At 42.7% G+C, this 25,679-nt stretch overlaps 1 protein-coding gene across 1 annotated transcript in view; it reads left to right on the top strand.

The window, feature by feature from the left end:
* The window catches only part of Magi2 (membrane associated guanylate kinase, WW and PDZ domain containing 2), a 1,360,055-nt gene that overhangs the window by 1,224,617 nt on the left and 109,759 nt on the right, over window positions 1-25,679 (top strand). The window contains exon 21 of the mRNA XM_055612892.1: window positions 3,152-3,400. Coding sequence (XP_055468867.1) covers window positions 3,152-3,400 — 249 coding nt within the window. The remainder of the gene's footprint in view (window positions 1-3,151; window positions 3,401-25,679) is intronic.

Genomic DNA, 25,679 nt, shown 5'->3' with positions numbered 1-25,679 from the left:
TGAATTTTGAATGGCCATGTGTATATGAGCCAAAAGGCATCAGATGTACTTAGAAATGAGTGATTTCTTAATGTACATGGTATGGAGTCACATTATGGCCTTTTACTTTATGACTCTAAAGCAACCCTGCTTACGTGCTACAGCACAAAGAGTTTTTGGAAAGAAAGCAGTCCTGTTCAGATAGAGAGCCACATGACTAGGAAGCATTTGACACCAACCCCTTAAAGACAACAGCCATAGCAAATTCCAAGGGTCAGAGACCGCAGCAACTCTGGGAGAGCTTAGACATCTTCCCAAGCCTGACTTAAAACATGCTCATTTTGCTGAAGACAAAGGGATCTTCTCAAGAGCTTGAAAAGGGATCCAAATGCAATAGAAAGGTGGTCTGCTGGTGAGTTTGATTCTTTCTGTTACCCAAGGGCCACTCTCACTGACTTGGTCAGCAGCGATGTCTTCACTCTCTAGAACCCACTGTCTGGCCTAGCCACTCCCAGCCACTTAAGGAGAAGACAGATAATTTTTCTTTGTTGCTGATTCACTGACAACCACAGCTCTCAACTCCCCTAAAATATGACAGCCAGAAAATGAGATCTCTCTTGTCATTGCCTATGACATTTAGTTACTGATTTGGTCCAATAACTCTGGAGATTTTCAATTTAATGTAGCAGCATAATAATTGTTTGTTTTTCTTCTCCAAGACTATCTCTAATCACTTTATTTCCAACTTGTACAAGGACTGATAAAGGACATGTACTTCACCCAGACAATAACAGCCTGTCTTTGAAGGAGGGTACACTTTACAGACAGAAACATTCCATTCCAATTCGAAGTAAGGAAAGGCTTTGACAGTGACATTTCCTTCCTTTATGACCTCAGAACATTTCTTACAAATGAAAAGTATCTCTTTGTATTAAAGATTAATTAATTATATCTTAAAGAAAAATCTCAAATGGATCAAACTATAATAGCACTAGCCTGGATATCCGTTTTCCTATAATTAAAAGAAATGAAAGGGAAAGACTGTGGATCATCCCCAGATCTCTTTTCCCTTTAATGTACTTAATAAACTACCTCCAAAAATTAATTAATTTTCTAAGACCTTTTTATTACTAAGTGACTTAATTTGCATTTATTTTCTTCACATTTTTAATTGACTTAATGCTACTTCCAATGCCTCAGTATACGAATAAATGCAATTCTTTCTCTGGATATCAGTGTAACAAAACATCTTCTGTAGTCTCTTTTTTTTCCCTCTGACTTATTTCAGAATTGTTCGTCAGCTTCCTATTACTGTAACAAATGCCTGAGATGAATCAGCTTATAAAGAGGAAAGGTTTAGCATGAAAGGCCCATTTGCCTTGGGCCTGTAGCAACGCACAGTGATGGAAGCACCTAAAAAAATCCCATGTGCATCACAGCTAGAGAACAAAGACAAGGGAAGAAAGGGTAGACCCACCTCTCGAAATGTCACTACCTCCCAACCATGCCACACTCAAACAATACCGGAACTAACACTTGTGACACTAACAGGCTTCATAGGAACGTCCGCTGGTTACACTTAACTTGACACAAGATACTTCCCAGCGTTCTAAGTTGGATATCTACAGGCCCACAAGACATAAGGAACTGTGATCATTTTCTCTATCCGTTCTGTTGTACAGATGTCTTGTGATACCCTGATGAACGTTAGGAAGGAAACGAAGCAGCCCTGTTCCTCACTACAGCATTCTAAGAATCTGCCCGTTACTCCAGCCACCGCCACCAGCCCCTGGTAGTGAAACGTTAAAATGACAATCTCCTTCCTGGATGGCAAACCAACTTTCGTTTAAAAAAAAAAAAATGTGCCTCTCCGGGTAGAGAGAGATGGCTCAGCAGTGAAGAGTACTGGCTGCTCTTCCAGAGGACATGGGTTCAATTCCTAACAGCCACATGGTCGCTCACAACCAAATGTTACTCCAGTTCCGGAGGTCTAATGCCCTCCCCCGGCCTCCATGGGCACTGTGCATGCGCATAGCGCACATACGTACATGCGGGTAAAACACGCACACACATGAAACAATCACTAAAACAGTAAACCAGCCTCTCTTAGCTCCCAACTTCCTGTCATATTGCCACACAGTTGTGCTCGCTTCATTCTGGAAGTATTGGTTAGGTTTATCTAATTAATAACAGAGCGTCCTCTGTCATCCGGAATGCAAATGAGCAAGACTCCAAACACCTCTACTGAGATTTAACATTCACAGTTTGTCAGCCTGATATTATTGGATTTGCTCCAGACTGTGCAAACTAATTTTCAATGAAAAAAAAAAAATCTCAATTGATTTGTTTAGTCTTTCAAACTACTTCATTGAGATATGGCTGTCATATAAAATAATAAGCGGGCCACTTTTTTTTTTAAATCAATTTCCCACCTATATGGAGTGAATTAACACTTCTAGGCTAGCAAAATACCATAAGATAAAACTGTGGCTCCTTAAAAAATATGAAAATAAAAATAAAGCATATAGGAGGGTCCCTTTATAAAGCCATCCCTCAGAGCCGAACTTACAGATACAGCAGCATTCCCCAAAGATTTGAAATGTTACCTGTCTCCTGTGGCTGCATAGGAGCACTGACCCTAAAAACATGCTCTGGTGTCTGCCTTTATGTGGGTTCTGGGGATTCAACTCAGATCCTCAGGGCTGCACAGCAAAGTGCCTTTACTCACTGAGCATCTCCCCAGCCCGTTTATAAATTCTTTCAGGGCGTCCTATGGCCGAGATGATTTAAGATTCTGTCTACTTGGTTTCCTATCATCTTTAGTCGGTTACTATGCAACCAAGAGGCTAATATATAAAAGTTGTCATTGTCTCTGGGACTTGCAGTCATAACAAGAAAAAAAAAAAAAAAAAAAAAAAAAAAAGCAAGTACCAGGCTCAGAGGAGGCTAATGCGGGGACCGGCAGGCGGGGGAGGGTTGCCTGTGCTTTGGGGAAGGCTAATGATGCGAGAAGACCTGGTGGACTCCATTCGAGATCCGTAGCCCTCCAAACGGTTTGCGTATCTACAGGAAAGATCAGCGCTAGTCGCTATTAGCGCCTGCTCCTTAGGAAGACTTGAGTAAGGCCTTTCCTAAGTCACTGAGTTCCTGTGGACCCTGGTGTGCGTTTCAGGGGAGCCCTGCCCAGAGAATGGGAGGAGTCCAGGCTCTGTATCAACCCACCACAGCTCTCCGCGCAGTGACTACGCCACCTATGCCAACAGCAACCACGCCGCCCCCAGCAGCAATGCCTCGCCCCCCGAAGGCTTTGCCTCACACAGCCTGCAGACCAGTGACGTGGTTATTCACCGCAAAGAAAACGAAGGCTTCGGCTTCGTCATCATCAGCTCCCTGAACAGGCCCGAGTCCGGAGCCACCATAAGTAAGTGACTGGCTCGTCTATGTTCGGATGAGGGGGTCTAACATTTGTTTGTTCTAATGGTAGAGATGCCGGAAGAATAGATCAGAGAATGGCTATGGATGTATTGAGTGTCCTAGAAGTCCCAGGCTATGAGCACGCGCGCACACACACACACACACACACACATAAACCACCCGTAACAATGACTAGGCAAATATCACTCCTTAGGTTCAAGAACAGCGCAAGGCTACAACAAATGTGCCCCAACTCCTCAGCCCCATAAAAGCTGTTACTTTATGTGTAAGTAGAATAAAATGAAAGAGGGCGGCATGTGGTCACGTGGCTGTGAGAGGAGGCATGAGCCATTTTCATGGGCTGGCGATGAAATGTCTATTCTGAGAGCTGTTTCATGGGATAAACCAGAGGACCGAGGGGGAGACTGATCAGGCAGAAGCCCTCAGAAGACAAGGAGCTCAGGATCAGGAAACGCACAGAACCCCAAGCTGGCTGTTCTGAAGTGAGCAAGAGAGAATGGCAATGATTGCCATGTGGAGGTGGGCAAAAGCCAGGAGGTACAGGCTTCGTATGCGCTGGTAGCAAATCCGGGTTGCACTCTCCGTTCCTGGAAACTAGTGGAAGGTTTTGAGCAATGAGATTACTTTTTTTTTCTTTAAAGATGCTTGCATAAAATTAGATGGACATGGGGAGAAAGCAAAACTGGAAATATAAAACATAATTGAGAGGACTTTTTTTTTCTTTTTACTTCATTAATTCTCCTGCCTAGGTTTTTATTTTATTTATTTTTCTTTTTTATTTACTTTGCATCCCAAGAATGACCCTTTCCTCTTCTCTTCCCAGTCCCCTCTTCCCCGTTCCCTTTTGCTTTCCTTCCCAGGAAAGGGAACCCCCCACCACCACCATCAACCTTCAAGCTGGGAGGCTTTTTTAAAAATAGCCCCTGAGACAGAGACTCTAGGGTCCTCCTCTGGGGTAGCAGTTGTAGGTAGGATAGATAGATTTAAATTCTGGGGATTCTTCAATATTAATGTCCCATGAGTCTATACAACAGAATGACAGAGGTCCCCTTCAGCCAGCTACCATTGTAGATGGCCTCCTGGGTCCACAGCCATCAAGCAGAGGACAGAAGGGCGGACAAGAAAAAGAGTCACTTTTCATATTCAAGTTCTTTGGCCCAAAATGTTATGTCTATATTTCATCTAAATGTAGAAGTATTCAAATAGTAAGTTTGCCCGTGCTATTTCCTAAACTTCTTATAAAGTGTGGTTTCCAGTTTATGTCTGGTGGGGGGGGGGGGGCTATGTCAAGCAATATTAAAAAAAAATCAAATCAGGAATTAATAAGAGTTTCTGTGGTCAGGTTAATGTTATCAAAAGCCTACCAGAAGCACATGGGTAGGACTGCCCTGTTCAGCATGAGCCATAACGAATTCAAGAGAGAAAAGTACAAAAGTGTCAAACCTCAGCCAACATGTGCAGAGGCCAAATTACATATGCCTGGAAGTACAGTTTCATTTTTCTTTTTCTTCCTGATAAGCTGGAGAAATACATCCAATCTTTAAGCATAAACTCAAAGCAGGATTCTGTCGGTACGATGGATTCACCAAGATTAAAAGGACACAAGACTGGAGATTTTCATGAATTATATAAACAGCCTCCGAGTAACTTGGGGGAACGTTCGCAGAGAGCTTTTGCAGCCATCTCAAGTCCTCCAAGTTGTTTATTGCGGCAGAATACCTAGCGAACGGGGGCGGGGGGAATAAAAAGTATGCTGCCACCATGAAAATGTTAAGCATGTGCTTTAAGTCTCAGCTGTATTTAAAGCATGACAGCTTTCTTTCTAGGTGTGCAAGGAGATGTGTGCATGTGCTTTCTCTATTGCAAGTCAAATCCATGTGTAAACAGGTATGAGAAAACAACGGGTGCTCATGCTTACAATTAGTGTGCGAGCTTTTCTGCCTAATCAAGTGACATCAGAAACTAATCGACTTTCAAAACCGTATGATTTATAGAAATATAGTCTCTTAGCACCCAAAGTCTCCCGGTTGCTTCCTTTCATACATTTATTTCTTTTCAATTTAAAGATTTGAAACACAGACTGCCCCATGTCAAAGGCAGCTATTACGCTGATGTCACATTGCAGTCAGTCATCATGTATAATTTGCAGCAAGCACCTGAAAGGTTCCTGGAGCCCGTGCTCTTTCATACCTCTGTAATAATTTTGATCTCTAGTTTCAGAGAGAGATGCTAAGCCCCTTGTGAATGTCAAAGGGCCATCCTTGGGCCTCCTAGCCATTGTCAGTATACCAAAGGTTGTTGGACTCTGGGCATCTGAGACAGGGCGATGCCACCAGATACTCTGGGGTCACGGTCATTCCCCCATTTTTCTGGACTTGTGGTAATTTCCTTTTCCTGTCTTACCACAGCACCAAAAAGCATGAGCAATTCCTTGTGTTGTTTGTCTCCTGTGACAACTGAAGCTGTTTCAGCGGTAGACAAGGGTCACTGTGCATCTGACTGGCAGGTCATCACATATAGGCAAGCAAGTGGCAGGAGGTTAGCTGATCAGGCGCTGCGACCATGCTGCTTGGGTTGGGAACCTGGCTCTGTCATTAACTAGCCATGTGACTTGACTTTAAAATTTCCCTTCATTATAAGGAAACATTTGCGTCCATCTTTTTTACCGTGGGTCACACTGAGCGCCCTGTGCCCAGGCTCTTCTAGCTTGTCATTATATGATGCCATCCGTCACGACAGAACATAAGGTGCTTTGTGGGTTTTGCCCCTGTGTGTAAAATCTTGGGAAACATTGGGTCCTGGAAAACACTATTCACTGGCTTAGGCTTTCATTTTAACTTTTGTAACTTTCTATCTTTGATTGTGTGTTGAAAGTGGCTCTTAACACTTTGAATTCTTTGTCCACCTTGGTCTCTTTTAAGAAATGATCTGACACTGGCACTAAATACTCTAAAGCAGCTCCCCTTTGACAGCACTTTAAGGCCATGTGTCTCCCCCATTTTCACATTTGTAAAGCAACACCACATCTAAAATGCACTCAGATGAAAACAAAAAAAAATGCTACTGAAGGCAGAAAACCACACTTTCCTGGTGTTGTTTTTAAACAGAATCCCAAATGTTTGATTTTACCAATAAAGACTCAGGAGCCAGATGCTGGGGTGAAAGCCTGATAGCTCAGAGAGGCAGAGAAAGCACCCAGCTGACCTTGCTATGAAGGAAAGAGCCACTTTTCCACACTGTCTTAAAAACCCTTCAAACTGAATGTCCCTCTTTTCTACTTCCTGTGTGTCTCTGTATGTGTCCTCTGGACTTCCTCTCACTCTCTATTTTGTTTGCTTGTTTGTTTTTTCCTATGTTCACTCCCTGTCAACTGGTTGCTTGCTCGGCCTCTTGACCTGTGGTTGACTTTATTTCATTCTGTTAACAGAAAGCTCCTGGATTAAAGGTGTGTGCTAGGGCTGAACCACACCACAACTTGAAATAGTTTTTCCAGTACAAAATCTAGGGGATCACACTGTGATCAAATATCCTGCAACAACCCTCTTCCCCTCCTCCACCAAGTCTCCCTTAACAGTGCTCAGCTGTCATGGCACACCTGTCCCCTTCAGCGTCACACTCCTTCCAATGATCCCATGGCCCAAGCTCTACTCTAAAGCAAATTCTCCAAAGAGCAACCAATGAGCACCTGAGCTTATGCATTACTGGTTTGTTCTGTGGCAATAGATTTTTCTCTTAACCTCTGTAATGAGTTTATTCATTGTGTAGAGCCTAGAGAGGATGGTTCATACCAACACCAGGGAGGTCAAGGCAGGGGAATTACCATGGGTTTAAGGTTAGCTTAGTGCGGGCTACATAACAAATTGTCGATAAAGCCCAGGCTACATAGTGAGACCCTTCCTTCTGATCTTAGTCTATCAGATCACATCAGGAGTGGCTGCATTGTCATTTTCTGTGGCCGGGTAAGGCTGCTCCCCCCTCAGGGGGAGGTGATCAAAGAGCAGGCCAGTCAGATTATGTCAGAGGCAGTCCCTCTTCCCATTACTATGTAACCCACTTGGACACTAAACTGCCATGGGCTACATCTGTGTAGGGGTTCTAGGTTATCTCTATGCCTGGTACTTTGTTGGAGTATGAGTCTCTGGAAAGACACCTGTGTTCAAATTTTCTGGTTCTGTTGCTCTCCTTGTGGGGTTCCTGTCCTCTCCAGATCTTACTATTTCCCACTTCTTACATAAGATTCCATGCACACTGCCCAACAGTTAGCCATAAGTCTCAGTGTCTGCTTTGATAGTCTGCAGGGCAGAGCCTTTCAGAGGCCCTCTGTGGCAGGTTCCTAGGTTGTTTCCCTATCAGTGGACTTGGAGAGGGGCATGCATGAAGAAGGGGGAGGGAGGGTGGGACCGGGAGGGGAGGAGGGAGGGGTTTAGGAGGGATACTAAGTGAATAAAGTGTAATTAATAAAATAAAATTTAAAAAAAAAGAGAAATTTTGCACATAATATTATTAGAGATATAAAAAGTAAAGGCAAACCTAAAAAAAAAAAAAAAAAACACTAAACAAGTCACAAGAAAAAGGTGCCACAGGTGCTGCTCCTGGCAACTTGACCTTCTGTGAGTCTATAAACTCTGACCTTCCAGTGTTTCTTCCCCAAGCGTCATTAACGGAAAGATATTTAAATCACGCCAGCAGCTGGGAATTAGAAAGTCTCACTCGTTTCTTTACTCATTAGTTTCCTTGGGGAGCTCTGCATCAGCTTGGCAGCATGAAATGCTCTCTACTCCTTACACAGATCTGCTTGGGATTCCTTTGTCAACTCAGTGCCTTAGCTCTAAGCTTAGATTATGCTGAGGGCAGCTCACTCGGGAGAAAGGATGGTCTCATTTACACGGTAATGTGAATACTTAGTAACAGAAGAACTAGCATGGACAGAAACCCCCTGAAAAATACCAGCATTCTTCCAAATACCTGGCCCCAAACGTCACTCACTGAGGGCATGTGTCAAAGTCTCTGGAATACTTGGAAAACCTACACAATTTTTGAAAGGATAATGATATTTCTTGAAACCCTATATATGTATTTTAAGTAAAAAACACTTTGTCCTATTTTGGTATCACTGGGACAATAACATGCTGACCAAAAACAACTGGGGAGAAGGGCCTACGTTTACTTATGAATTACAGTCCTTTACCAAGGAAGGCAAAGGCAAGAATTCAAGTGGAGACCATTAGGGAATCCTGAGTCGCCCAACTTGCTTTCATATACAAGTCAGGACCACCTGCCCAGGAGTGGCACTATGCACAGTGGGCTGGGCCCACTCTCATTAATCACTAAACAAGTAAAATGACCCAAAGCTATGCCCATAAGCCAATCTAATGGAGGTAATTCCTTATTTAGGGCTCCCTCTCCCCTGGTGCAAGTTAACTGGCAAAGCTGACCCTTGTCAGCTTGACACGAACACATCACTATTATACTATAACCTTTCCTTTCTTCTTTATCCTCAAGATTCCGTAATATCACAACATAGAATATAACTTTAAAAGTCCTACAGTCTTTAAAACATTCAACACTTTAAAAGCCCACAATCTCCTTTTAAAACTCCAAACTCAGTTAGCTGTGAGCTTCTATCAAATCCAAAATAAGTTATATATTTGCTTATTCTGGGAGGGCAGACTCAAACCCAGATTCCAACAATGTAAACAACTCAATGTCTGATGCCTTAGACATCATGATCTTCTGAGCTTGGATAGCCCCACCTCTCTGGCTCTGCCATGCACTGCAGACTCAGTCTGTCTAATAAGCCCAGGCCAGCTCCATTCCATACCTGCTTGCTGTCCCTAGTGGCCTAGGTCCTAGCATCTCCATTGCGATTGAGGCCGCACCCTCGACTGACCTGACCTCTTCAACCATACCGCAGCTGCTCTGTGCCCTGCTTCAGGCCTTCCAAACCAGCTCCACGTGGGGAATATCCCACACGCCACCAAGTTTTCCCTCCATCTTGAGATACAGCCCTGGCCTCCTCTAACCGCAGCTCCCGTGTCCTGACACAGAGAAACGCATCACAAAAGATCTTACAGGAACAAAGCTGGGCCTCTCTGTCACAGACGACTCAACCCCAGCCACCAGCATCAAGTGTCCCAGGAAAGTAGTTTTCATTTCAGTGGGGCTGGTTTCTCGTTAATCATACTGATGCTTTCATTTCAGCTGACTACAGATCAGGTTCTTAGTTCAAAATATCACGCAGATGGCTCTGACAGAGTCTTCAAAGGGCTCTCAAATGTCCCTCTGAAATTTTACAGGCCAGGCCTCCATCACCCGCCATTTCTCTCAACAGTCCTAACTTCCAAGCTCAGAGCAGCCCACAAGCTTTGAGCACCCAGTGACAACAAATTCTAAAACACTTCCACAAACCTCCCAGAGACCATACATCTTTTTAGGAATAGGAGGAACATCACAGCACACACCCAGCACGATTCCTTCTCTAGACTGATTTCTATGGCTGTGATTATATATATAAGTAAATACATGTATAATTAAACATATATTTAATTTAAAAAAAAAACTCTGAAAGCAACTAAGGAGAGAAAGGTGTATGTCAACTTACAGGTTACAGCCCACCATGGAGGGAAACCAAGGCAGAAAGTAAAACAGAGCGTGTGAAGAAATGCTGCTCACTGGTGTGCGCCCCCTGCCTTGCTCAACTTGCTTTCCTCTCTGGCTTCTTCAGCTTGCCCACCTGCCCTGGAATGGCACCAGCCTCAGACATGCCGACAGGCTAATGTGATGAAGGCACTCCCCCAGTTCTGGTTCCCTCTTCTTTGGTGATTCTAGTTGTAACCAGTGCACGCATCTTTCCACGCTGACTGATGTGCTCCTCTGGCTTCATGTGGCACTTGACTAGGGCACAAGTGGGGTGAGGTTACTAACGATGCAAAGAGTTTCAAGTAAGGTGGCCTTTTCTATGTTACTCCATGATATATGCTTGATCCTAACACCTGGGAACAATTTGTATAGAACACAGTTCTATCCTGCCCTCTAAAGTTAGACTCTGGGCTAATCCTGAAAGATGGCTTCCCCAACAGTCCCTTGCTGGTTCCAACAAAAGCTGTCTCAGATCCTTCCCTGTCACAGAACCCACAGCTTGCCAGCTGCCAAGTGGAATACCTCTATTATCTAATAATTAAATGTATTACGGTCTCTCCCAGCTGTGTGAGTCTTACCTTGCTTTCATCTTCACGGCAGTCCTATGAGGCAGAGACCATTGCGTGAACAAACTCAGCATCTCTCAAGTCAGCTCAAAAGTCTAATCTCTGGATGGAATTTTGCCTGAGTCCTCACTCTTCCCCTTCAAGTGTTTTCCTTTGCTCTTAAATAAAAGCTCTTGTCTTCGAGCCTGGTGGTGGTGAACTGCTCTGTGGCTTCCCTCCATCATTGTGGCTTTCATCATGGCTTCATTATTTTTCGTCGTGCTGCTTATGTGAATGAGCTCGTGTTTTGTTTCTCCCTCCCCTGATAGTTTTTAGTTTCTTAAGATCAGGAAAGTGTGAGAGTCTGTGTGCATCCGATGTCTGCAGAGGGAGATGGAATTCTCACGGAGTGAGACGCACTGGCCTGGGCAGAAGTTAAACAGTGAGTGTGTTCTGGTCCAAACCATCCAGCTCCTAAACCTAGCATCAAGACAGAATTCTGCTAACAGGCAAAGTGTTGTTCCCTGCCTGGGTTGTTGCTTCAGCAAGCCAGCTCTGAGTGGGGTGAAGCCTCAGGTGAGAGGACAACTGAAAAAAATCAGAGATGGAGGAACTCCCCCTTTGAGCTGGACAGCCTGTCTGCTCATGAAGCATCAGAGTTGCAAAGCTCTAGTCCACTAAAGGACTAGGGGGCCTGGGTGAGCTGTGAAACTCATGGTCTGGCACAGATTGGTTATCACCAAGGACTCATTTGACACATGGTCCTGATGGGGAGGATCTTGGTGACATGCCAAATCTCTTGGGAGGAAACTAAACTACTCTTTGAGATTACTTCCTCATTTCACAGTCCTCGTGATCAGAGCGAACCATTTGGTCCCACAAGTAAAACCTGAGTTACGGTACTGCTCAAGAATGGCAACCCAGCTGAGACTAAGATGAACAGGGCCCATCTATCCAATCCATCTTTTCAGTCTTGAAGATGACTAGCTTTTTTTTCCAAAATTAAAACCTGCCTGCCTGGGTCTCCTCATTAGGCAGCTGAGCAAGTGAACACGGTTTTCGTCAATGGAGTGCGCTGATATGTAAACATGAAAGCACTGATTAACCGAAACAGAAACACTACAGCACATGTTCTACTCCGCCAGCACTAACAAATGTAAGGATTCTCAGGTCTGCTGAGGAGGCAGCATCCTTCTTATTTATTCTCAAGAAGAGGAGCCATGCAGCCTCGCAAAATAGCTTTGGGTGTTCTTGGGGCGTTTTTTAAGATTCTGAGCCAGTTTTCCTTGTTGTCTGAAAGGAGCTTATCAATCACAAGTTTCTCCCACTAAGAAATCATTTCCAGCAGGGGTTTTATTACTAAGTTCAAAGATTTTCCAGGCAGCAGCAGAACGTGGATGGCTTCTTGCATTCGGCTCTTCGGTTGTCTTGAAGGCATTTAAATGGACGGTGATGGAAGTTTCTTCTGGGCTTACATCATCTAGCACCTCGGTATTCACGAGATAGTTCAAGGAGACTGCAGCTGAGAGGCACCGGTGTACTTCCCATACAGATCACACAGGACCACCCTCCAGTGGAAAAGCAATCTCGTTACTCTCACAATTCAAAGCCTACGCGTCATTTCTGACAAAGATACTCACCACCACCCCACCCCTGTATTCTGTTTAGGGACTTACGTTGTATTATCTTCTTGTAGTTTTATTCTTTTTTTTCCCCCAACAATATACTACATAAACTACATCAGGGAAACATCCCAATAAAGCTGGTTCCATGCATGGATTCCCTTAAGGAGATATTGCTGTGTTAGCCAGGGACCTTTCCTTAGTGCCATCGTTCAGCTGGGACAAGGGTTCCCCCTTAGGTTGGGGCAGACACCACTTCTGCTGGAGGTCCAGCTTCCACCAAGGGCTCCAAACACGCCTTTGACCAAATTCCTAGCAAGAGCTCTCCTGAGTTATTATTTGACAATCAGTCATCCTGCAATGTAAGTTGCATCTGTTCCCAGCTGAATGAGAAGCCACGCTTGGTTGGAATCTTTTCCAGTGAGCGATCAGCCAGCCTTCCCTGAGTGATGAGGGAGGTGGCTGGGCACTCTTAAGGTCTCCACAGTGCCAGAGAAAAGTGACTAGAATAGTCCACGTGGCCATCTTATTTTTCGGCCTGACCTCTTCCAGATGGTATTCCTCAGTCAGGGAAGGGTTTGCTTCACACATGTGCCAGGATGTGGGTTCCTGGTGATCCTGTCTGTTTTCAAGAGGGAAATAGCTCAGCTCTTCTGCTCCAGAGGCATTCCTCACAAGCCTCTTGTATCATGGGGTCTTCATGAGTTTGGGGCCTTCCAGAAAGCAAGGGCAAACACACATTCTGGAGGCTTTGGTTCTTGTAGTCTCTGGAGCCAAGCATTTGAAATAACAGGGAAAAGAACATCCTAACTGGGAAACCATCGCTGGAACACTCATTAGAGCTGCTAGATGAAAAGCAAGACCAAAAAACAAAAACAAACAAACAAACAAACAAAAACAAGCCATAATCCCACAGGCTCTGGGCAAAATTAAAACTACCTCACAACCGAGAGTGATGCCAGCACTCAACTCCAATCGGTGTGTGTGATCTGACTTCTGGCCCTTAGTTAAGGGCATGTTTAGCTAGACCTTCAGACTTGAGAGATTGCGTTGTGCTTTCCCTCAGACACCTGGCATGGAGTTCTAAACCAACAGCTTGAAACAGAACCTTCTCCCACCCAGGAAAGGTTCTCTCCTGCCTATAGCACTAACCTGTAGCCACTGGCCACACAAGACTCCTGTAAATTAAGAGACAGTGTGACTCTCAAGAGATTTTAATCGTCTTTAGTGTTCATAAACTTAAATGGCTGTCAGTGACCCTGGGCCTGCTCACACCTCTCTACCTCCCCTCCCCTCCTCACTCCACCCCGCCGTGATCCCCTCCCCACATAACACTGTGCTCCACTCCTGATGAGCTCCACACACCTGGCACACCCCATTAGCAGCTCCCATTTGGCTCTGAGATTAACGCCAGGATCTGTGCTGGGGGGAGGCCTTTCGCAGTCTGTCTTTCCTCCTCTGTCCCAGGGCTCACTGGTGTTGGTATCCGCTGCCTGCAGACTGCACAGAACAGATCACTGACCCACAGATCTGCCTCTGCAAGTGACAGCAGCATGTGTGGCCGCGGTATCTCCCCTCCCTCCACACTGCCACCTGGGAGAGTCGTATGTGTGTGACCAAATCCAGATTAGACAGTGCTTCCTCTCTGGTGATTCCGGGAGCCCTTCCACATTCCATGGTCCGACTCTTTTTTTTTTTTTTCTGCTTATTCAATACCAATTGTTTATCTATCTCTATATCTGCCCCAAACCTTTGTTTCTCCCTGCTTATTTCATTTCTCTCCCTACTTTTTAAAATTTGATTTCAGTAGAGTAAAATATGCAATAGTCTAATCTATGGTCTGAGTTTTAACAAGTTTGCTTAGATTTACAGCTGTTGCCAAAATGAAAGCACCACACACCAGCCCAACTCTGTGAACTGTTATTTTTTTTTCTGTTCTACGAGTTTTACCATTTTCTGTATAACACTATACAAAACCTCTGGCTCTGGCTCTGGCTCTTTCCACTTCACATAATGTATTTTAACTTTGCCTGCTTTGTTTCCTGTGTGGATGTTTGGTTTGTTTTTAATGTCTCAATAGGTTAGCACTGTATGGATGTGCCGTAGTTTATGAATCCTTACTTGAGGGACTCTGGGTTTGTTTCCTGTTGGGAATAATCACAGATATAACTGATAAGCATCTTCTTTTAGGTCTTTGTGTGAAAATAGGCTTTGTGTTTTAGAAAGAACATGTGAAGTTGTTTTCATTTGGTAGCCTCTGAAGGGTAGGACTGATGGACCATAGGATGCCTGTTCCAAAGTGACTTGGAAGGGAGTTCCAAATGCTTTCCAATCTCTGAGATATATTTTCAGGCTTTCCTCCTGTGTGTTGATTCCATGTAGACACATTAGCCATTCCGGAAGGCACACGGCAGGATCTCACTTTCACTTTAAATTATACCTTTTCCCTGAAGACCAACAATACTGAAGATGTTTTCATATTTTTGTTTGTTTGTCTGCCATCTATAGATCTTGAGCGGAGTGTGATTTTGCTCTTGGTCTCTCCCCTCTGGGGGATAATTGTCATTTTACTGTATGCATCTGGGGACTCCGCAGTCCCTTTTTTTTTCATTTCTCATCTTACAGAAATGAAAGTTATTTTTCAATAACGGTCTCATAAAATTATTGTGGAAACAGGGCAGCATGTAAAACGTTGTTTAGTTAAAAGTTATAGTGCGTGTAGCGGCAGTACTGAAATTGTAATTGAAAGAAAATGCCTATAAGCAGAAACCCAAAGTGAGTTAAACGGTGCAACGCTTAGAGAGAGGGACGCAGGTGAGAAGGACAACACCTGACAGTCTCACTTGCTGACATAATTTATTTAACCACTCCGAGGTCAGACTACAAGCTGTTTTCAAAGTTAATGTAAGATCACTGTCTCTTGGCCCCTGAGCACTTTGCTTAGGGCTTTTTTTTTTTTTTCATATTTGGGTTTTTTTCCAGTCATGCAAAGTTACATCATTTCAAGCTAAAGCATGCTCTACCTGTCAGTGGAACTTTGGCTTTGGTGGGTGAAAAAAAAAAAAAACCTGGAGAGCCAATAAATATTCATGTAATCTAGGGGCTAACATATTGAAGAGGACAGCTGGTTCAGGAGGGATCGTTTGCCTGGGTTAGTATCTGTTTCCATTTACATTAAGAAAATATTGCAAGAAGTTATTATCTGCCTCGGGGCTTAGGGGAGTACAATGGAAGGCTGATATTGCACCTGATTGCTTTTGACATTCACCTATTGTAAGAGGGAAACCGTGTGATGATAGCCAAGTGACTTTTACAAAACACAGTCTCAAAGGCTATAAAGGAAAAGGGAGACGGCAGAGATAGAATGAGTGGCATCTGTAAAAATGAGAAACATGACTCGTTCCCAACACCTGCTTGTAGCCATCAGCCATCCCTACTGGGCCCGCTGAGAAATTACCCAGAGCCAGGGACGTTGATGGGTATGAAGTCTCCCGAGCTTCCCAGGGCTGCATGAAGGAGAGAAGGTGGGGTTCTATTGAACATTTTAACCCCAAGCCCGTGTTGGTGAAGTGTAATTGTGTGACATTTACAGAGCACTTGGAAAGAAATCAATTGTATTTCTATCTTTTGGTGCCACAGAAGACAACAGAATTGTGAATTGTTTTTAGTTTGAATACATAATGATTTCACATTTTTATTTCAAGTGGATTACAAATCTCTAAGGCCTCCAGAATGCTAATTGAAGCAACTGATTTAAGTTATTAAAGATTTTTTTTTATTTGCTACTAGATGGTGGCAAAATGAGAATTTGTTATTTGTTAGACCCCAATATACTATAGTAAATGAGTGAGTGGGAAGGGGGTAAGCAGGTATGGGCAGGACAGGAATGGGTAGGGCAGGAGAGGGGAAGGTATAGTAAAGGTTAAAAAAAAGCAGCAACTTATTTTACAAGTCAGAGAACACACACAGAAGGACGGACCATATGCCCACTCTTTGTCTTTGGGAATTCAGGGAGTCTAAGAGAAGTAAAAACCCGGGACAGAGTGCAAAACAATCACCATGACCACTAAGTAAAAGGATTTTTTATTAAAAAAATCAGCAGGGTCTATGAGGTAGGTCAGATGGTAAAGGCACTTGCAGCCAAGTGTGATGACCTGAATTTAATCCCTGGGATCCAAATAGCAAGACAGACCTAACTCCAGCAATTTGTCCTTTCTCTCCACACAGCACCCTGTGGTTCATGTGAGTGAACACACACACACACACACACACACACACGATAGATAGATAGATAGATAGATAGATAGATAGATAGATAGATAGATAGGCAGACAGATAGGTATTGGTGGTTTTAAGTAGAAAAGCAACTGGCTGCAAAAGGCCCTGAGTTTTATCCACACCACCTCAAAAAAAAATTAGAGGCAGAAAAATAAGCAAGTCAACATTGATAACATCCTTCTGTTAAAGCAAGAATACAGCCATTTGGGCTGGAGAGACGGCTCAGAGGTTAAGAGCACTGGCTGTTCTTCCAGAGGTCATGAGTTCAGTTCCTAGCAACCACATGGAGGCTCACAACCTTCTATAATGAGATATGGTGCCCTCTTCTGGCATGCAGGTATACATGCAAACACACAATGTATACACAATAAATAAATAAATCTACAAAGGAAAAAGAATACAGCCATCCTAGTCAGTTTTGTACTATTATTGTAGAATATCACATAGTGGATATTTTTAATAAACAGAAATTCATTGGAAATTCTAGGGTCCCCTGTGATTCCCAGCTGTCTAAACTAGCACTTTAATCACATAGAAGCAGAGTACTATTAAAAAAGAGCAATATGGTTAAAGAAAGAATTCTTAGATATTGAAATTATCGTGACTGAATTAAAATTTTTAGTATAAGCATCAGCAGATAAAAAGCCAAGTGAACTCTCACATGAAAAACAGAACAAAAAAAAGAAGCAGGAAGTATTAAAGAAATGTTAAAAGAATTGCAGACCAGTTCTGGAGGCCAGTAGCTAATCAAGAGTTCTAAAAAAAAAAAAAAAAAAAAAAAAAAAAAACAAAACTTGCAGAGAAGCACGATGGGAATTATCAAAGACACAGTATAATACGTGTTTCCTAGTTTCAGAGAGGAAAACGTTCTCATACCAACCACATCAAGTGCACTACAGCAAAAGTTCAGGACACGAAAGGTACAAAGGCGGTCGTTATTAAGCGTTTTCCCCATGCCCCTAAAAGAAAGACAAGTGCATTAAATTTAATGAGCAAAAAACCTCTAATAGGTTGAGATTCAGTACAGTCATTTCTCAGTATCCATGGAGACTGAGGTCCCTATGCTACCAAACCCCGCAGATGCTCAAGTCACTTCTGTTAAAAGAGATGACCTCCATACATTTCCCCATATACTTCATATCATCTCTACATCACCTACAAGTCGTAAGTCAGTATTAAATTTATATAAATAGTTGTGATTTAATTTGGGAACAAGGCAAAACACATAATGATAAGAACATTCAGCACACACATAGCTTTTATTTTTTTGGGGGGAGGGGCATGAGTGAAGAAGGGGGAGGGAGGGTGGGACTGGGAGAGGAGGAGGGAGGGGCTTATGGGGGGATACAAAGTGAATAAAGTATAATTAATAAAATAAAATAAATTTTAAAAAAAAGCTTTTGATCCATGAGTGATTGAATCGCTGTAGGCAGAACCCAAAGGCAGAAAGGGCTTAACTGCAGCAACACTGGATGCTAAATTAGAAAACCTCTGAGGAAAACTGGCTCTCCGTCAAGAACTACCGTAATCTTTCTAAGATACAGTTCATTCAAAGATGGTGAAGACAGTTTCAGACATTAAGAACTGAAGAAATCCCTTTCCCTCGTGTATGTTTCCTAGAGCACTGTTGCAGAATGTGCTCTAAAATGTACTGGGGCTCCATGCTCATGACCTCATCCATCCTAATTGCCTAGCAAAGCTCCCCCCCCATACCATTAACATGAATTTAGGGACTGAGTTCCCAAGAACTTGAGGAGATACCTTTGAACCAGAGCAGCGCTATACCTATGACCTGCCGTTGTTGTGTGAGTCTCCTGGTTCTCCTTATGCTCTTATTGTTGAGGGTGTGACAACTAGCTTTCCTGCTCTGTAAGGAAGAAAATCTTGATATCAAAAATCATTCATTTTTCCCATCTTTACCAGTCCAGCTTGCTATCTGGTTGCCAAGCCTCGATAAAGGTGACAGCTTTATTCGCTGAGACAGCTTGAATGGAACAGCACTTGGATGACAACTTCTACCCCTAGACTGGAAAGACAGGATTATTGGTTTTAGTGAATGATGAAAATATCTATATTTTTGCCTGGAGCTTTGAGTAAGAGTGTAAAAAAAGTGATGAAGAGGATTCATATTTGGGTCACTGGCACCAAATTTTCTACTGCTATCTTTAGACCAAAAAAATTGTCACAGCTATCTAGGAGCTGATAACATAGTCTACAGAGAAACAATAAATAACACCTGGGTAGAAGAAAAAGTACCTATTTCCCCATTCTCCGTGTCTGGTTATCAATGCCTCTTCCACCACTGACCTGAAGATCATGCCTATGCAGAAGTTTTCTTGGTTCTTAGCACTATAATATCTAGATATAGTGTCAGACTTTAAAGACATAGGATCAAGGAATACATAAGCTTCTTGAACTATGTACTGCTTTTGCATGGTATATACTAGCCTACTTAAACAGAATTACAGAGGGACATCTGCTTCACAGAAGATCCAGTAATGAGTGACTTGTTACATGCGATTAATTCTCACAATGAGATAAGAAAGTAAAGTTACTTTAGGCTTGCTAAATCAGTGTATGAAGAATAAAGGGTTAAATTTTTAGGGGTAAGAGTCCTGACTGTTGTGTCTGGAGGTTTGTGTGTGCTACACATATACCCTGAATTCTATCCCTAAACTCAACAATGTTTAAGAGTGTTCTTAGCAGAAACTAGTTGAACCACCTTTTCTGCTGATATTCATCACAATGAAAAGTGCAGCTATAAAAGTTTCTGCTTTTTTATTCACACCCACCTTCCTGGTGATTTTTCTTGCTTCCTGTACCATATTCTTATTTACCTATTCCACTGTAGACAGTTTTAAACAGTGGTATCTCAACAAAAAACAATACAGTATGAACATGGCTACAATATGAGCAGTTATATAATTCATGGAGCCTAGTAACACATGAAAATGTAGGGTCCTTGCTCAGAAATTACTGAGTAGCCAGGTGATAACAGCAGACCACAAAACCAAATACCAGGCTGTCTGTACATGTCACATACTTGTGGAATCAACTCTGTCTGTAGCCCTATGGGACCATTTCAAACACCAAAGCCATTTCAGGCCAGTTTTGTGACCTGAGCCGGAGCCATCATGCACAGTTTCTTACCATTTCTAATATAATGAGATTTCCTTCTATTACCAATTCATTTTCAATACTTAACTACAGGAACTCTTTCAGTTGATGCAAAAATAAAATCATTAGCAGTACCATATGCCTGAGGAATGCTTCTCTCTAACCATATAATTACTATTGTCTATAGGATCCTTTTTGCCCATGGAAGCATGGGTTCAGGTGGGTTCCCAAGTTGCCAGTGGTGGGCATCCTTCCCACTCGCCTGTCTGACCATATGCCTATTACCAACTTCAGGGTAACTAAATGGTTCAGCCACTAGAGAATGATTCGTGGGTGCTGGGCAAATATGCAGGCCCTAAAATACCAGCTGTTCAATCTGAGACTTTGCAAATCAGTTGGCTATGGATTTCAGGGGAGATGTTTTCAGTTTTGGAATGCTGAATTTCACAGACTTCTACCAGAAAAACAAGGCACACAGGCAACTTTTTCTTAATTTTACCGTTAAAAATTTTTAATAAAAATAATAAAAAAAAATGTTTTCCCTTTTCTTCAATCCCCTGATGACTAATAAAAACTCTTCCACAGGACATTGACCACTCTTTAGGAAAGGACGTCTAGCTGGATGGGTTTGTCATAATAGAGTTTGCTAATCCAGGACTCCTGGAAAGAAGAAACAGTAACTGGCGAAGGGCAACAATGGCTCAAGTTTCTGGAGACAGGAAACCCGGCAGGAGTCTTCACTGGCTCTTAAAGAGTGCGCATGCTCAGCCTCCTTTGTAGGTAGGCGCTGAGCTAGCTGCGTCGTCGCTAGCAGCTGTCTCTCCTTCCCTTTGCCAGCACTTCTCTAGGGGAGCTTCCACGTGCCTGGGGACACTCGTGTCCTCCTCCCAGAGTAGCCTGTCTTTCCTTCACTGCCCTGAGTCCACACGTGAAAGGACACTTCACAGGTCCTTTCCTCTTCCGCATCCCAGCTTTACCATGGGTTCGCTGTTTATCTCCGTTCTCCCCAACCTGACTGAGCTTCTTGGAAACAAATCCATGAGTTGTTACTTTTTTTTCTTCCCCGAAGAACCTAGCACAGAACTAGGAAAATGGTATAGAGCCATGTGGTGCTTGATGTGTCAATGAGCTATCCTCCTGCCCCAACTCACAATTTCAAAACTATGCGATAAATAATTTCCACAGTTTCATGGGAAAAAAATTTATTTTTTTATTAATAAAAAATAATTAGGGGGTGGGTAAAAATAATCATATCAGGCTATGGATTCAAAACCCAAATAAACTTCCCTGGCTTCAAGCTAATGCTTAACCTTTGCTAATTAACAGAATTGTGAAGTAAGGCCAGCTTTTGGTATGGATTGCTGTGGAGGTATTTCTGTTTGTCACACTCCCTTCAGAACTCTCTCCCCTCTTGTAAATTTGACATGATTGATGCAAATCCTCTTCCACCGCCAAAATGCCGCCCTCCATCTCTAAGGCCACTTTGTGCGGCCTGCTAACAAGAAGGTAATTAAATGTAAACACCAGTGGCAAGCTTTCCCTTCTCTGAGATGAAGAACACCCAAGCAACATGTAATGAAAATACTGAAATAATGAAAAAGGGGGAACAAGGGAAAGAGCTAAATCCCTTCTCCCGGGATCCCAGCAGCAGAAGAAAGATGGCCGAGCATGACGGTGCATGCCCACGGTCCCAGCACTCTAAAGCAAGGAAAGAATGAGGCACGTGCCAGGTCAGCCTGCGGTCCAAGACAGCCGGGGCAACGTAGCAAGACCCTGTCTCCAGCAAATGAGTGAATAGATACATTATAATTATACAGTAGCCGATAGACTTTTTTTCAAATATCCGTGTATCCTAAACCCAGTACGGCAGGAAGACTAATCCAAAGACTTGATTGATGCTGCCGTGCAACCGATGATGTCTACAAGGCAGGTGTCGAAAAGGACCAACTCCAGCAGCTACCATAGTCATCAGTCCTCAGGGAATTGATGAGTACCATTCATCCCAATAATAGAAAGCAAGGTCAGGGCTTCTTTCCTGCTCTGTAATCCCATTACTGTCACACAAAAGGCACAGGGGTCGTAAGCTCAGCAGACCTCATCACTGAGCAAAAGGAACTGCATTTTGTTCCCAGAGAGAATCCTCCGAGGAAGCATCCTTGTCGAAGGTCTGTTGAATGTACTTGTGTATGTAGGGGAACTGCCAATAAGGAGAAGTGGAGCTGTTTCGGCTGCCAAGAGTCTCAAACACTGTATAAAAGCAGACGCCAATAGAAGGCGTCTGTATCAAAGCCACGTCAGGTGCCTCCAGCAGCTGAGCGCTTGTTACTAAGGTTCATTCAGGTTTTAGGTAAAGCATTCTGCCTTCTGTGTGGCTAACGTGGAACTCATTTCCACTTCAGTTTTTCTTCCTCCTTCTCTCCTCCTCCTCCTCCTTCTGTTATTCTTTTATTTATTATTTATTTATTCTTATTGTATTATTCTTCATTATTCTAGCTACTGAAATAAAGTTAAAATGCCCCTAAAATCATCACAAGCAAATAATTCTATTTATGATACCTTGTTGAGATGATCTCCAGCAGTATGCTCCACATAGCCAGACGGGTCAGTCCCTGTCCCCCGTGGAGCAAGAGCTTTGGTCCCACAGAGCCACCAGAAGGAAGGCATCCCAAGGTCTGACTCCACAGGCAAGGGTTTCAGGGCTGGATTTGACCCTGGCTTGTTTTCTCGATCACTCTGCTATAAGGATTTAAAATAAGGGCCTTGAATGGCACTTGGAAATTAATAATACTCTTGTATTGTGCATTTACATTATTGTTGACTACACAAAATTGTGGGGAGAGGATATATACTTTGAAACAGTTGGGATTTTATGTCTCTCGAACTCCAGGTGACACAGCGCAGTGGAGGCGCAAATAAGTGAGAGCCGAAAACCAGCCATCCGAGCAAGCATTGTCAGTGTTTCGCAGCCTAGTCTTTAATTTCATTTCAAATGTCAGTGTTTCTCATACCCCCCACAATTTCTTCAAGCAAAGAAACAGTACAGTGATGGGAAGTCCTAACTAAACAGGATCTGAGGGCTATCCAATATTTTCTCTCCCCTTCATGCCTCACCTGTCAAAAGACAACTGCATCAAAAGATCTGTCAAGCACAGTTCCTGGCTCCCATCCTCTCCCAAATTCAAACTACTCGGAACCTTCTGTGACCCCTGGCATAGAGGAAGGACATAGTCCCAAATAAAAGCACCAGGCTGACTTGCAAAGCAAGTCAGAGGTCAGAGGCTGGGCATCAGGAAAAGCCAAGAGAGGCAGGGTGGTGGATCCCAAGAGCTTTGATGACTACAGTCTAGAGCCCTGAGGCTCATAGCCCTATTTGCCTTCTGTGACCTGAAACAAATTACTAACTGCTGTCTGCTTCCATTTCTTCCACTGCGAACTCACAATAACATCCATTACTTGATAGGATTTAAGGGTTACATCATGTGCATTTCAATATAAATATAACTACATGTACGAAGAACTTTTAAATTAGATGTTAAATTTTAATGTTAATTTTAAATAAATAAATTTAAATAAAAATTAAATTTAAATATTAAATAAATATCACTTTAAAAAGTGCTTGTCTTGTGTTAGTAAATACTCAAAAGAGATAGAAAGAATTGTTACTTGCCCTCAATAAATACAACGGCAGATAACCAAGAGATCTGCATAACATTTATTTTCCTTTGAATAATAAACTATTGGTTTCAAGTTAATGTTTTCAACAAAATGTGCAATAGTTTTGGTGAGAAATCAGAGAAAGACAAACTTGGCTTCATCTAGTGTCTATCTAATCCCTGAAACACATCTCTTTTTCTTAAATGAAGCAGTCTTCCATGTGATGCTTAGGGAAGATTATACTCTTCCTATCCTTTTGTTTTAGTGTTTATAAATTATCCCATATAGAAAGAAACACGTGCACACACATACATACACACACACACACACACACACACACACACACACACACACACAATGGTTATGTAAGAAAGATCTGAAAGGAAATAGTAATAAAAAGAATGATAGTTAGTACTTCCAGATCAAGTCTTAACGGCTAAGCACTGTTCTGGCTACCGTCAAATGATGGCCCATCTAGTTTTCAGAACTACTGTGAGTCAGTGATATTATTATTCCAATAATAGTTAGAAAAAAGTTAGATCTTAGGCAGCTTCCCCAAAAAATCACAGGCTAGATGACAGTGTGCACATTTATGGGCAGGATGGCCAAACTATTTATGCATCATTCCAAGAAGTACTGACTATGAAACGGGGAAGACAAAACAAAAACATTTCTCCCCCAATTTTGCATGAAAACCAAACACCTTATTACATTCATTCTTTCAGTACATGTGTGTTTGTGTGTGTATTATGCATGTGCCTATGTGAATAATGTGTGTGTGCATGGACGCACCTTGCACATTCACACCCGTGTATCTGTGTAGCACCAAGTCCCACAGTGTCCTGTGGTAATCTGATAGCAACTCAGTAGCGTTGGATCGCTCTTGCTGCCTCGTGAGATCTGAGGAGTAAATCCTCAAGTCATCATCCTGAGCAAGCACATCACCTCATGAGCCACCTCACTGGTCCCTACATAGGTCTCTGCCATAGTCTGTGACTCTAAGGTGATCATTAGTAAACTCTAAATAGTGCTATCTTAATTAAGTCCATTAGTGCTAACTAGTGGCAAATAAAAATGTATATGGGCTCAAACCGGATGACTTTCACTTCAGGGACACAAACCTGACCGATACTTTTAGATGCTATCTGTAACCTTTCACAGTAGAAGAGTGAGCAATGTCCTAGCTCATTAACTCACTAATTGCCCTTCCTTTCCGTGGTTATTAGTTGACAATCCACCCTTCCCTATAACAAATGCACAAAACTGAGAGTTCAAGGTGTAGACATCCTGAGAAAATCTTAACAGTGGGCTGTGTCTTTCTCTGTTTCTGCACATTAGATCAGTAGTTGGTCTATCAACAGTTTCCAGATTACGAGTTCTTTGAAGGGACACACAGGAACACTATAATGTTGAGATCTTACCACAGGTATCTACCTTGGTAGGGTTTTTTGTTTTTTGTTTTGTTTGTTTGTTTGTTTGTTTGTGCCCACCATTTACAGCAAATGTCAGTCAAGCTGCCGAAAAAAAAATTATGCATTCCCATGTATCTTGCTGTTTTCAAACATAAAAATAAAAGTTGAAATAAAATATGTTCATTGATTTAAATAAATGTATAAAAGTTATACCACATAAACAACTCAGTCTCCATGTGGGTTCTTTAGTAAGGGGAGCAGGGGCTGTCTCTGACATGAACTTAGTGGCTGGCTCTTTGATCACCTTCCCCTGGGAGGGCAGCCTTACCAGGCCACAAAGGAAGACAATGAAGCCAGTCCTGATGAGAACTGATGGCTAGGGTCAGAGGGAAGGGAAAGGAGGACCTCCCCTATCAGTGGACTAGGAGAGGGGCATAAGGGGTGAAGAGGGAGGATGGGTGAGTCTGAGAGGAAATGAGGGAGGGGGCTACAGCTGGGATACAAAGTGAGTAAGTTGTAATAAATAAAAATTAAAATAAAAATTGGAACTAAGGAGAAAAAAGTTATGCCAACGCTAAAAGTTTTAAAATATTTTAACATCTCAATAGTTGGAGTACATCTTCTGGTTAATGGAATATCATTGTTTAAAGTGCAGGTTCCTATTTTTTTCCTTTCTCATGATACTTAAAGTTGTGTCTTTGCTGCTAGTGGTATATTAACTTCAGCGAAGTCCACTGTATATTTGACATTAGCATGTTTTCAAGGCCACCTTGTGAAAAAAGAAAGAATGATAGAAAATGTGCTGCCCTTAAACTAAAGCTGAGCAGTGGTAAATTCCGTCACTTTGCCAGGTAGCTGCTCCCTGGATTAGCAGATCCTGAGAGAGTTTCCCTTTTCCTCCTCTCAATAAAATGGAGATATAAATTGAGTTTCTGTCATTTGTCATGCCTTTCTGAAGCTGAACCACTGTCTCTCAAGTTTGAGCTTTTTTTTCACAC

Source organism: Psammomys obesus, unplaced genomic scaffold (genome assembly GCF_907164565.1).
Source record: "Psammomys obesus unplaced genomic scaffold, mPsaObe1.curated_primary_1811, whole genome shotgun sequence".
In the NCBI taxonomy this organism is placed as follows: domain Eukaryota; kingdom Metazoa; phylum Chordata; class Mammalia; order Rodentia; family Muridae; genus Psammomys; species Psammomys obesus.
Note: the sequence above shows the minus strand (reverse complement) of the source record. Positions and strands in the feature narration are given on the sequence as shown.